The sequence below is a fragment of the Panicum virgatum genome, chromosome 2N, assembly GCF_016808335.1.
Source record: "Panicum virgatum strain AP13 chromosome 2N, P.virgatum_v5, whole genome shotgun sequence".
NCBI classification, from domain to species: domain Eukaryota; kingdom Viridiplantae; phylum Streptophyta; class Magnoliopsida; order Poales; family Poaceae; genus Panicum; species Panicum virgatum.
Window position 1 is genome coordinate 10,515,844 of NC_053146.1, and position 13,682 is coordinate 10,529,525.

The 13,682-nt window shown below is 46.3% G+C and overlaps 2 protein-coding genes across 13 annotated transcripts; one reads left to right on the forward strand and one right to left on the reverse strand.

Annotated features, from left to right (window-relative positions):
• Positions 1 to 697: 697 nt before the first annotated feature.
• On the forward strand, positions 698 to 5,413 carry LOC120658017. Of its 3 annotated transcripts, XM_039936217.1 has the most exons (7): positions 698 to 1,319; positions 2,341 to 2,555; positions 3,922 to 4,141; positions 4,235 to 4,320; positions 4,410 to 4,528; positions 4,637 to 4,728; positions 4,856 to 5,413. In XM_039936217.1, exons 1-6 carry the CDS (start codon positions 942 to 944, stop codon positions 4,696 to 4,698), a joined length of 1,080 nt encoding a protein of 359 aa, XP_039792151.1. In that variant the 5' UTR covers positions 698 to 941; the 3' UTR covers positions 4,699 to 4,728; positions 4,856 to 5,413. The 3 variants fall into 3 exon arrangements, with proteins under 3 accessions (XP_039792151.1, XP_039792150.1, XP_039792149.1); XM_039936216.1 differs by lacking the exon at positions 4,410 to 4,528 and having other exon boundaries at positions 709 to 1,319; positions 3,967 to 4,141; XM_039936215.1 differs by lacking the exon at positions 4,410 to 4,528 and having other exon boundaries at positions 712 to 1,319.
• Positions 5,414 to 6,880: 1,467 nt separating this feature from the next.
• Positions 6,881 to 12,656, reverse strand: LOC120658018 (probable polygalacturonase). 10 transcript variants are annotated; one of them, XR_005668481.1, is made up of 9 exons: positions 12,434 to 12,637; positions 12,226 to 12,341; positions 11,232 to 11,552; positions 10,850 to 10,970; positions 10,588 to 10,762; positions 10,422 to 10,492; positions 9,214 to 9,908; positions 8,860 to 9,049; positions 6,881 to 8,773 (listed from the first exon to the last, which is right to left on the reverse strand). XR_005668481.1 is itself a non-coding variant. In XM_039936219.1 (8 exons), exons 2-8 carry the CDS (start codon positions 12,241 to 12,243, stop codon positions 7,223 to 7,225), a joined length of 2,907 nt encoding a protein of 968 aa, XP_039792153.1. In that variant the 5' UTR covers positions 12,244 to 12,338; positions 12,434 to 12,656; the 3' UTR covers positions 6,886 to 7,222. The 10 variants fall into 10 exon arrangements, 8 of the variants coding, with proteins under 8 accessions (XP_039792153.1, XP_039792154.1, XP_039792152.1 ...); XR_005668482.1 differs by having other exon boundaries at positions 6,881 to 8,753; positions 8,842 to 9,049; XM_039936219.1 differs by lacking the exon at positions 8,860 to 9,049 and having other exon boundaries at positions 6,886 to 8,728; positions 12,226 to 12,338; positions 12,434 to 12,656.
• Positions 12,657 to 13,682: the final 1,026 nt, after the last annotated feature.

Consider the following 13,682-nt stretch of genomic DNA (forward strand, 5'->3'; position numbering starts at 1 on the left):
AAGGGGTGATTTGCAAATATACGGTCCACGTTGGATCTACGTGGCGGTCCACGTAGGCGGTCAACGCTGGTAAGAGGTGTTTTGGACCTCAAGTGACATACTTGAATAGATTGTGGACCTAAAAATGCACTTTCAAAGTTTATGGATTTAAACAGAACATGTCAACTAGTTTAAGGACCCCAGTGCATTTTACTCCAATTTAAAATATGTATTATGACTTTATAAAAACCTAAACTCATACAAATGTTTAACTTATGTGGTCATACTAAAGATAAATAGTATCAATAAAGTTATGTTCTTAACTAATACTATAGTTAGACGGCAAGATAAATATTAGTAATCACGATTGAATCCACACGTAGAAGCCTACATATTCTTCAAGCCCATTAGCTAGAGGCAACAATAGACAAATTATATTAAGTTTGCAAGAGACAGTAAACTTTTGACTTTTGAACAGAAAAGGTTATTTTCAAGGTTAGAACTAAACTTTAACTAACAACTGATGATCTCATAGTCTCGATCATAAGTCCATTTTTCCGAAATTTTAAAGGTTTCAGTCTTTCAGATAAACGCATGGCGCTTCCCCGTTTATTCACGCCGTGACACACGTCCCTTTGGTTCCCGTAGCAGCAGCTAGCGCCTAGCGGGAGGGGCTGCACAGTACACACGAGCAACACGGCAACGGAACGGAGGAGAACCAAACCGGCAAACGGAACCCCTCCTCCTTCCCCAATCCCTCCACCTTGTTTACTGCCGCTGCCGCCCGCCACGGCGGCTCTCCACTCCCAGATCTTCCTCCCGCCGCCCCCAAATTAGCGCCCACCAAAACCCTACCCCTGCCCCCGCCTCTCGCGGCGTCCGCCCCCGCCCTCGCCCCCGCCCCGCGGCCTCGGAGCGCCGCCGCCGGACTGAACCCTAGCGCCAGCGCCTCCTCCCCCGCCATGGCCGGCCCGTCCGGCGCCTCCTCGTCGCGCGGCGGCGTCAGGGTCGACCGCTTCTACAGCCCGCCCCACGTGCGCCGCCAGCAGCAGGAGGAGCAGCTGCAGCGGCTCAAGGGCCAGCGCCCCTCGTCCCCAGCGGCGGTGGCGCAAAGGCCCCGGGCCGCCAGGCAGAAGCCGCCGCCGGCCGCCCCGCCTCCGAAGGAGGCCGAGAGGCGGCCCGACGCGCCCTCCAAGCCGTCCGTGTCGGCGCCCGCCGCGAAGGCGGTGGCCGATGCCGGCGTGGTCCCGCCGCCGGCACCGCCGATGGATGAGGTCGGGAATCTCGAGAGGTTCCTCAGCTCCACCACGCCGTCCGTGCCCGTGCAGTACTTGCCCAAGGTCAGGCTCGTCGGAATTTTACATCCCCCTTTGTGCAATACTTGCGTGCCTGCCGATTGGAGTGCTTGATGCTTCCGATGACTGTGCTGCGAGATGTTTCTGGGACGGACATGTAGCGGTACTGCTGCTGATTGTAAGATTTGATTCGTATTGCTGTTTCGATTGGGGAAAGTTTGGGAACCGTGCGTGTGAAGGGACTCTGCTTTCCTCTCGTGCCAAGTTACCCTTGTAACGAATTTCACTTCCACTTATTAGGGAAAGAGTTGCGTACTTTCTTTTGCTGTCACCGACTCACCGATTGATGTGCGTGCATATGCTTGAGCAAATTCGTATATGCTTGTTTTGACTGTGTGGAGAGATGCTTCTGGCACGAAAATGCAACATAAAACAGACTGTTAAATTATTTGCCTGATGATCGGTGGTATATGTATATGTGGTTCTTGTTTCTTTTATGGATGAGGAAAGCTTGGGTCCCATAGCGGTGACGTAATTTCATCTATCTCTAGCTTAAAGTGGCACTCGTGCATTTCCAGCAAATTTGACACCGCGCTGCTGCAGTATCCTCGAGTTGCAATTAGAAAAGTAAATATAAGACGGCAGTTAATCTTTTTTTAGACTACCAGATTGGCAACAAAATGTGCTGAAATGTTGTTGCTGTTGGTAATTATCTGAGCAGTTTGTTGCTAGAGCAAAGGATCAGAATTTGCTAATTAAATACAGAAAGATGACTACTTTTTCTGAAGGGGTTGGGATGAGTTCCCTATGGTGGTCTTTGGTCGAGTGAGTGAGCCAATCTAGGTTATTTCTCAGTGGTAGCCGGATGGGAACAACCTAGTGCCAACAGAATCTAGTCAGCATCATTGTTTATGTTCAGGCCAGCAGTCTTGTTTTCAGGAGAGGTACAGTTTCTATTATAATAATAAAACATCTTATGTGAGGATGATTGAAGAATATGTTTATTTTGTCGTTCAGTTTCTGCTATTTGTGTTTGTTTGTGCTAATGGATTATGCATTTATCCAGACAAGCATGAGGGGATGGAGAAATTGTGAAGCTACAAGTTCACCACCATATTTCTGCCTTGGTGATCTCTGGGAGGCTTTTAAGGAGTGGAGCTTTTATGGGGCTGGTGTTCCCCTTGTGTTAAATGGCAGCGACTCTGTGATTCAGTATTATGTGCCATACCTTTCTGCCATACAGCTGTATGCAGACCCTTCAAAGGTTTCAGCGAGGATCAGGTAAGATAGCATTTAAGCTCAACCTTCTTCCCTTTCTTTGGCATTATGTTGCTTATTTGCCAGTTGTCAAATTTCTGTTCTTCAATGATTCGCTGATGTAAATGCAAAACAGAAGTAAAAGAATATCATGGTTGCTGAGTCCTTGTAATTATTATGCAAACTCTGATGCTTCATGCATTGCTCTTCTGTAACGATTGGACTGCAGTTCTTTTATGGCTATGCATTGTGCTGTTACCTTTCAGACCACCTCGACAACCAAATCATTTTCATCCAAACGCTTCTGCCCACAATGCTTCATCTTTTTTTGTGGGTAGATGTTAAAATTGGAGGGTCAGTGAAACATATTTGTTCATATATTGTTCATCTATCATCTATTAAAATTTTCGAATATTACTCCAAAACAATGTCTTTGTAGTAGATTATTTATGAGCTTATTTATTGAATTTGAAATGGATCCTAAATGGAAGCATGGTTTATACTAAACTCTACAGGATCAGCGATTCAGTTTTCTTTGTGATGGAGTCCAGAAATTCCTGTTGATAAATGATATTAACTAATTTTTGTTTACATGATTAACATATTGATATTATCAATATAAATAAAGATGCATCGTGTCTATTGAGCGCCGAAGCTTATTTCATACTTGAGGTTGTAACTATTGAGTTAGAAACTACGAGTTGAGTGTTTCCCCAGTTCGTCTCCTAAGTTGTTTTGTAGTCAGGTGTAGTCTATTTGTTTGTTGTTCGTTTGTGTGTTCTATTTTTTGACTGCTTGGGGAAAGCCATTAATTTGGTTTAATCACCAATAGAATTGGGGTGTTAATAGAACATATTAGAACAAGAGGTATTTGCTCCGTTTTAGATGTCAAGATAGATGTCCTCAGGACCTCATCTTATTAGTTTGCTTGGAAGAAAATGGAGTTATCAAAACTACCATTAAGATATATTAGTCGCCAATGCCAGTTTAAAAGTTATCATGTTCATGTAATCATTTTGTTGAAAATTTAGGGATAGAAACTTGATCCATTGTATATGAAGTTAATTTGAGTGCTTATATGATTGGAGCTTAGAGCAGAAAAGGGGGTATATAATTTAAGTTAGTCATTTTGCTGGGTTTCATATTCCCTAACAATGAAAATACACCTTTTCTAGTATTTTCGAGAAATAGTTCCTTCTTCCTATATATGCGGTGTAGCGCTGTATTTTCTCTAGAATTATATTAGCTGCTTTGGAACATTGTTCAGAAATAAAAATAAGCAAACGAAAGAAATCACAACGTTTCAGAACGCCATCTTTGCTGTCTTTTTTGCTTCTGCGAATTTCATTGTTCATAACATTCTCTTAGTTAATTTTCTCGCTTACTTAAGGCATCCTTGGGAGGAAAGTGACGGGGAATCTATGGATACTAACAGCGAAGGCAGCAGTGAAACTGATGTTGACCGGTTAAGAGGTTCTCTGGAAGCAACATGTCGATTGGAGGGTGGTTTCCAAAGGGATGATGCTGAATTGCACTCACCGTCCACTCATCCAATATTTGAGTATATCGAGACCGATCCACCGTTTGGTAGAGAGCCTTTAACAGATAAGGCAAGTCTTCTTTTTCATATATGAAATGAAAGTTGACTATGGATATCATATATATTCCTTTTTGTCGATGCTTTACTTGAAATGTCACTTCAGGTATCAATTCTTGCAAGTAAATTTCCAGATTTGAAGACGTTCAGAAGTTGCGATCTTCTGCCAACCAGTTGGATGTCTGTTGCATGGTATGTCTGTAATGATCTGGATTCTCTTGTCATTTTCACTGATGTTCGTAGTTTTGTTTTTTTTTGTTGAGATTTTCCATTTCTCATAGGACAAGTTTCCAACTATATTATTGGTTAAGTCCTATGAAAGATTACCGTCCTTGCTATAACTGGGATTGTCATTGCTGGCTCAAACAGAGAATGCATTTCACGACGACTGAAACAAAGGGTCGCTTGCTAAATTTGAGTCAAAGTACTTTCTGTAGAAGAGCAATACTTTAACTAAGTGTTGCTATGAATCTACATATTGGTTTCATCCTGGGGCATACAATTGCAGGTACCCCATATACAGAATCCCTACTGGACCAACACTCAAGGATCTGGATGCATGTTTCTTGACATTTCATTACTTATCGACACCTTCCATGGGTAAGTCCTGTCTTATGACAATTTTCAGAGTCATCCTTTTTGCATCAAATAGACTAGTTCTTTATAGCTCTATGAAGCTCTTGTCTTTATCATGTTGTTGAATAACTAGATGCCTTTTTTTTTGCAGATACTGATCCCAGGACACCAGCATGCCCGAGTTTCGGAGGGCTTAACCACTGTATGAACGCAGCTGGTAAGCTAACATTGCCCGTCTTTGGACTGGCATCCTACAAACTGCGGAGCTCTGTTTGGTCATCGAATAGGCCTGAGGAGCAGCAGCTTGCAGCCTCCCTCATGCAGGCGGCAGATGATTGGCTTCGTCATCGCCAAGTGTACCATCATGACTTCCGGTTCTTTCTCACCCGTTACAACACAGCATTGAGATGACAAGAGATGCCTCGCCTCATGCTGTAAATTGTTTTTAGTATTTTCTGTTGTTGGCTGAGCCGGCTACCTGTAACACTATGTTGTAACGTAGCGCTTACATCTCTGAACTTTTTTTTGATATGGTTCAGTAGTTCAACGCCATACAGCTAATTTGTAACGTCTCCAATAATTCTTCTGCTATAGGTAAACTTTTGAGTGAAGTAAACAACATAATGGAGACTTGTAAAACAGGAAGTGGTGGTTGTAAAATTTAAATTTATGGAATCGAGAGTACCTAGCTTATTATCTTTGAAAAGCATAAATGGATCATTCATCACTTTAGTGCCAAAAAATTGCCAGTCCATTGATACCATCGGATTTCAGGCCAATTTCTCTACTCAATTGCTCAATTAAACTAATTACCAAAATTCTAGCAAACAGGCTGCAACAAGTGATCGGAAGCATAATTCATCAGAATCAGTAATAGATTTATCAAGTCCAGGACAATTCCTGATTGCCAGGCATGGTCTTTTGAATATCTGCACTTGTGCTATACTGGTCACTGAAGCTGGATTTTGGAGAAAAAAAACTTTTGACAAGGTGGAGCACCAATTAATGATGCAAGTAATGAAAACACAAAGGTTTTGGGCCAAAATGGATGCAATGGATGGAGATGATTTTTAAGTCAGGAACCTCATCAGTTCTTTTAATTGGAGTAGCAGGAAAGATGTTTCATTGCAAAAGGGGTAAGGTAGGGAGATCCAGTCTCTCCTTTATTCTTTGTTGCTGCTGACCTTCTGCAAACCCTGATTAACAAGGCAAGCGATCTGCCTGTTAAATCTGCCTCTTCTAACTGGTGCAGGAACGGACTTCCCAGTCATACAATATGGAGATGATATCCTCATAATCATGGAAGCATGTCAATTGCAGTTAACCTATCTAAAGCAAATCATGGATTATTTTTCTCAGTCAACAGGTTTGGAAGTAAACTTCTCAAAATCTGTTATGGTTCCAATAAATGTATCAGAGGAAAAATTGGCATCTCTTGCTGGTTGTCTGGGATGCTCCAAAATAGCATATCCACAGCTCTACTCTTTTACCAGAAATAAAAACCTCTCACTGCAAAAGGCGGTATCAATGCATCACAGTTACACAAAATCTTCCACATACCACTTTCTGATGAGGCTTTCACACAGAATATAATTTCTAATCTGCCAGCATCTGATGAGAAGGACAGATGGGTATATATCTGGGGGAACAGGACATTTTCATGCTCTAAGGCATATAAGCAAATGAAAGGTCATAGGGAGATGCACCATGTTTTTTGTTGGCTTTGGAACTCATCTTGTCAGCTCAACCACAAAATTTTCTTTTGGCTCCTCCTGCAAAACAAACTCAGTACACAAGGGGTATTACGAAGAAGAAATATGGACCTAGAAGACTATGGTTGTGCCATTTGTGGAACAGATATAGAGGAATAGTGGAACATCTTTTCTTGAGGTGCCCTTTTGCCGTTCAATGCTGCAGAACAATAGGCCTAAATAATTCAAGAAGCATTGAATCATTTCAGCTCTTGGAGGTTTCCAGAACTTGGTTGCAAGTACCATTTTTCATGGAGATTATCATCTTGACATGCTGGAGCATTTGGGGTTCGCGCAATGTGTTGATTTTCGGTGCGGAAGCTCATAGCATTCAGAAAGTTCAACAGAGTTTTAAATTTCATTTTTCTTCAGTCATTCATGGGGCAAAGTCAAAGCATATTCAGGCCATGAAAGTTTGGCTCTTGTAACATAAAACTCTCGTTTTTTTGTTTTAATATATATATCCAGTAGGTCCTGTTTCATAAGAAAAAGGGACAATAAGTTTGAACACACATACTTTTTCACATCTTTTCAAGCCTCTTGATCTAGATACATGTACACTATCTAAACGAACTCGCAAACTCACTCAAAACAGCACCCCTGCACCCTTCCAGCGGGCGTGCCGGATCGGACCTGCAAATTGTACACGCACACAAACGCATTCTTGAGAAATCGGTGAAGCCATAGGTCTAAATCTAATGTATGTACTGATGATGATGCAAACAGGCACAACTTTCATTCCAGGTGGCCCATCGTAATTATATCTCTCAGCCTTCAAATAGCTCATTCAGTATCTCTTCCATTTCCTCAGGTGCCATGATGCTCACCCTGTCCTTATCCCTGAGAGGATGCTCCTTCAAGTACATGGCGTAAGCTGAGATGACCAAGCCCGCGACCGCTCTCCGCAGCCTCCCCCTGAGCGCTGGGCTCGGGACTCGCCACAACTTCTGAGCATTGTAGGTTCGCCAGAACCGCGCCGTGAAATTGGCCAGCTTGGCCGACGGCGGCCACACCGGGGCACTGTGCAAGCAGGACAGCACGGGCGCCCAGGCCGCGTCGAGGTAATGTTCCATGCACCGGCCGATCTCGTCATGGAGTCCAGAGTCCGGGAATGCCTCGGCCATGGCACCATAGTTGTTGAGCAAGAACACGCACCGAAGGGTGGCGTCGGGGAGCAACATGGATGCCGACACCAGGGAGAACTCCCAGCACCGCATCACGTCGCTCACCAGCAACACCACGCTGCCACTGCCGTCGTCATCTAGCACGGAGCTGGCCAGACCCGCGTTCCTCCAGAGCAGCCGGACAAAATCCATGGTGTACCGCGTCGTGGCGTGGAGCTCGCTCCCCCGTGGAGCCCCGCAGGAGCCACCGTCCCCATAGTAGTCCACCGAGAGGCTTCTCATAGCCCGGTGGATGGCGGCGGCCAGCCTCCGCCTCCTAGTATGATGAGCGGTGGCGCCATAAATGGACAGGACGATCTGCTGCGCTGTGGAGCTTGCCTGATCATGAGAGGATGCTGTCGTGTCCGAGATGCAGATGTACACATCGAGCGCCACCGGGAGGTTCTCCGGCGTCCAATCGACGTTAGCAATTACAGCATCAACAAAGAGCATCATCTTGGAGATGCTGGCTGAGGCAAATCCGCTTAATTGCAGCTCCTGCTCATTGGCCCCCTCCACCGCATGCCTGAGATCAGAACGAATAGCAAGGAAGGCGTGTGCCATGGTGGTGAACGCACGGATCCACCTCCGTGCACGGTCATGGACCACCATCTGTTCCGCCCGCCATGACATGTCTTCTGTCATCGTCAGAACCCAATCCACATCCAGCTCGGTGAACCACCCCTGAAGAACACCATTTCCGCCGCCCAGAAATTCTCTTGTCAGCACCTGCAGATGCCCGTCACGGACCATCCGACGTGCAATCAACCTGAGCTCGTTGGCCTTGATTGCATTGAATCCTGCAGCGCCCGAGCCCCAAGAGGAGGCGGAGGAGCTTGGGCGGGAACCATCAGTGCACGAACTCAGCAAGGAGCTGCTGGGGGTTGTGCCACTGCCACCAGACTGGTGAAGCCAAGCTGACCAGCCAACACCTTGGGGAAAGGAGATGCTGCGGATTGTGCTGCCATAGCTACTCCACGTAGAATCAACGTCAGCTGTGGCTGGTCTCTGATCAAGCTGATCCTCGCTGGTGGATGCCACTGCAAGACGCTGCCCCATGTATGCAGGCTCGGCCGGAGGATTGGGGATGATGAAGTTGCGCAGCAGCCCCTGAAGGATGAAGTTATTTCATTCGCTGCAATGAGAAAACTTCAGCTGCAAATAAATTTTTGCATGGTGTTATAGTGCATTTTTGGCTAACCAAATTCTTTATCTAAGCCGACCTCAAAAGATTTATTTACCCAAGCCTGCAGGTTTGTTTGAACGGAGACATCAAGACAGATTGTAGATAACTTCAAGGTCAGTGCCCGTATGCTACAAGGAAAATCTAGGCCAGCATTGGACACGCTTGAACAGAAAATAATGACACTAGTTGCTTTCCTTGTTCGTCAAGCCAAACATATTTATTTCATTTCCAGTAATAATCAGCACCTACATGCCCCAACAAGAAGGTTTTGGAATAACATGAGTACAAGACACTGACCCATAAAGTACAGCTACAAAACCGCCGGAGAAACAAGGAAACAAATGCATCAAGTAGATATACTCAATGGTTACCTACAGAGAAACCACCTTATGCAAAAGAAAGGATTTACCAATCGGCAAGCACTTGACTTCTGTGGTGACTGGGGTTGTGCTGCTGCTGCTGGATAGCTATTGCCATCATAGCATACTTGTCCAGGCCCAGGACCGGTTCTCAGTTGCTCACATATCTCAGGTGACACAGAGTTCGAATACCCTTCGACAAGTGAACAATTCCATGGATTCGTGGATCTGACACTGAGGGAAACATTTGATAAGCAAATATTGCTGAAGTTATCCCCTGAGATGCCTTGCAACATTCCCGCAACACCAATATTGACACCCACGATATTCTTGATAGTTATATTGCTTATGGTGGGGAGTGCATTCCTGTTGTAGTTCTCATCAGGATGTTCACCGTAGTTTCCCGTGATCCTGATGGCTATGGAAACGTTGTCCAAGTTCACATCAGCTACATACACATTTTTCACGTATCCTCCACGCCCTGGGGCTGTCTTGATTCTGATCCCATGCACTGAGTTGACTATGCGGATACCCTCTGCTCGAACATCTGATATGCCACCTGACATCTCGCTTCCAAAAGCGATTCCAGCGCTGTTCCTTGTCTGTCCTGTGATGTTGCGGATGCTAATGTTGGAGCTAGGATGAGCAAAAGAAATGCCATATTCATCCCACCCACTCTTGATGACGACGATGTCATCGCCATTTCTGATGTAACAATCTTCGATGCAGACATTTGTAGATGAGTCTGGATGACTTTCATGTTGCGTTAGTAATTTAGTACTAGAGATGATGGACAAGAAACAGAAAAGAAATTGGAGAAAAATACGCAGTTCAGGAGTTCACAATGTTAGAATCATACAGGAAAATACTGGTGTCATACATCAAGAAACAACATTTAAAGTTTTCCAAATTTGTGTAATAACTATGGTCGTTCATTTAGTTAGGGATCATATATCTGAAGCAAGAATCAGAGCTACACTTGAAGCACATATCTGATACATATCCTGCGTACAGACTATATACGAATACCACATGTACTCTATCTTTCAAATAGTTACTTATGGTTTTCCTTGGTCCAGATTTATTGTTTTGTTAAAGCAAGAACAAGGTCCTAAAATATCGGATGATGATTCTTTTAGTAAGCACAGGGGCCAACTGCTAAATGTTGAAAACAGGGCATAAACTAAAACAACTATGAATACAAAGAAAGAGTTCAGGCAATCTAGCACTGCAAGTTGCACCAAAGAAAAAAGCATACCTGGATCAATGCCATCAGTGTTTGGTGAACTTATAGGTGCTAAGATCGTGAGATGCTGGACAAGCACTTGGCTGTTAATTGGGCAAAAAACATTCAACATGATAAATTAACCATGCCACTGATGGCGTTTCAGAAATAAATGACAAGAGGAATGTTAGAAAGGAACCTGCAATATACAGGATGGATATTCCAAAATGGCGAATTTATAAAGGTTAGATTGGAAATAACAACTCTGGTAGAGTACATCAGTTCAACGAGGGGTGGTCTAGTATAATTCAAAGTGTGGTTGTGAAACCAGTCCCACCAAATTGCACCTTGGCCATCAATGGTACTGTTAGCACCTGAAAGGGCATAACCAACACCTTGTCATGTACCAGGAGATTAAAAGGCTAGCCAAACGAAGTGCGGGATGCAACTACAATACTTACCAGTTATTATCACATCCGTAAGATTGGACCCAAATATCAAACTTTGATGTCTTTTACCAGGTAGTTCTCTACCACGTCCATAGGATGGAAGAGCATCAATAACTGGCCAGTCAGATGAGTCCTGCGGATATACTCACAAGGGCACCATAATGAAATGGACGCACTGTTGGTTCATAGTAATTTACTTAACAAAAAAAACTGAGATTTACCGCATGATCATTACTATTTATTATTGTTAAGATTAAGATGCGCAGGTCATTCTACTTTCTTTCCGCAAGGTGAGAACAACATGAGAATCACAGATTTGAAATTACAGGTGATGCAAAACAGCAAATAAAGTGGGCAAATTATTGTCTACAAACCATTTGTTAAATCATCTTACTGGTGATCCAAGAATTACTGCATCCTTGTCCAGTGATAGAGTGAGATGGCTGATTAGGCTAAAACTCCCGGTCAACCACCTTCCAGCAGGCACAAACAGCTGTGCCCCACCCTTGTTTGCAAATGAGTTGAGGTAGAAGAGTGCATTCTGAAATGCTTTCGTGTTCAGAGTTGTGCCATCACCAACAGCACCAAAATCGGTTATTGAGGCACTGTGGGGCCTTTCAACGTTTGGTGTCAAGTCATTGCAGTACATGCCTGATACACTAGCCCATTGTGTCTGAGCAACAGTCGTCGCTAAAACCAAAAGGACTTGAAATGTCTGCAAAAAAATCCAAGAGACAGCGTCATAATCAGATAATACAGAAAAGTCATCTGTTGTTGACAATCAGTAAAAGTGTTTTTTTTGCAGGAACAAAGCAACAAAGCAAAACAAAACAATCCACAAACAGATACACGTCTGGATCAACCATGTTTTGTTTTTTTATCAGTTCAAAAGTCACATCAGAAGAAAAGAGCAAATGAAGAATGACAACTAAGTTGTTATCTCTGAATCGTTCAAGGTTCAATTCTACCAAGTTAACGTTGTTTTTGTTTTCCAAGTTGAGAGACTTCGGACATGAACAACATAGCAAGTGTGGACCTGGCGTAATAGACGCAAGTAGCAATGTAGTATCCCACTTCTGCCTACAGAAAGAGTATGCCTGCCTCATGCTCTCAGCACACATTCCCCAAACCCATGGTTTGAAAATTGAAGCAACCGTCAAGTTCTGCTTTCGGTTACTTGCTCATTTGATTCGTTTGCCCCCAAATCTACCCCCATAACTAACTCCGCCCAAGCAGCAGTGATTTCACTAGATCCTTCCTGGGACTCGGAGATCCCAGTTGACCCCCACCCAGCGAAGGAGCTGAGAAATTACCACGCCAAGAAAGGAAATGCAAGCACCGGCAACAAGAGCGCAATTCGGATATCAAGAAGGAAACGCCATCCTTACGCTCGCAGATCTACTCATCTTCCTGCTCGGGCTGATGAACACTCTCCACCGGTCACCAACTCCCCATCAAGGCAACCGCGCCGTCAGTGGTGGAGCCCCTGAGTAAGACACACCTGCTATCAACGCCACAACAGCCAACGAAGAGCTCGTCAAGCGAATCCAGGGCGGGGGGAATCAAGAGCGGAGGAACCGGTGGCGCTTCACTCACCGGAGAGGGCAGCGCGGAGCAAGAAGCGATGCTCCTCCGGCGGCGAACCGCTCTCGGCTCGTCGCCTCGCGGGACAGCTCGAAGCGGAAGCGGCGGCGGTGGCCGGACAGCGGCACTGCGGCAGCAGGATTAGGCTATGGAGGATTGGGAGGTGGAAGCAGCGTCAATCATGGCGCATTGGCGTCGGTCAGACGGTCAGCGCGGTCAAAGCATGTAAAAGCAGCGGGATTAGGGCCGATTCCATTAAGCAAATTTTTTAATCAGAGCCTCAGAGCTCCAGCCGGGCTCCGGGAATATAGATTTCCAAATGCGCCGCCCGGCTCTATTCCCGCACTAGCCCATTTTGGCCCGATCCAACGTGGCCCGATAAATTCTTCGTGCCGGGCCGTGTCGGGCGTTGTGGCTAACTCAGCCCAGGCCCGACACTAAGACCACTTTTTCGTGCCGGGCCGGCCCGATGGCACGATCGGTCCATCGTGCTGTGGCCGGCCCATCGTGCTTGGGCGGCCCGTCTTGGAGGGCGGCGGACGGAGCAGGGCACCCAGGCTCCAGCAGAGCCGAGCAGCCCCGCGCCCCCGCCCCACGCCGCCACGCAAGGAGGGAGAGTGGAGGGGCGGAGGAGCCTCCGCCGCAGAGGGAGGGGGAAGGGTGGAGGGGCGGAGGAGTCGCCGCCGCAGATCCGGTCGAGCTCGGCCATGGCGCTGCGGCCATGGATCCAGTCCACCGTCGAGATTCGGCCCGCACCTGCGCCGGGGGCGCCAGATTTGCCGCCGTCTGCCGGCGAGAGAGGAGGGAGGAGGAGGGGCGACGCCGCCCTGCGAGGGAGGAGGGAGGAGAGGGGGGCCGGCGGCTGCGCGCTGGAGGCTGGGCGGCGAGCACCGAGCAGTGGAGGGAGAGGGAGTGAGACTGTGAGAGATTGGGGCGAGCGGTGGAGTGGAGGGCAGAGAGCTAGAGAGGGAATGAGACTGAGAGAGAGAGGGGAGCGGGGGGGCACGGATGAGGGGTATAGATGGTGTTGTGCTTCGGGCCGCCATCAGGCCGGCCCATTATCGTGTCTTGCTTCGGGTCGGCACTATGGGCCAGGGTGGCAGCCCAAGCACTAACTCCTTATCGGGCCGGGTCGGCCCGAGACACAATAGATCGGGCCTAGGGCCGAGCTAGGGCCGGGCCTCGGGCCGCCCATCGTGCCTGGCCCATTTGGAAATCTATATCCGGGAAGTCTATTTATCGCGCGATGGAAACAGGCGCA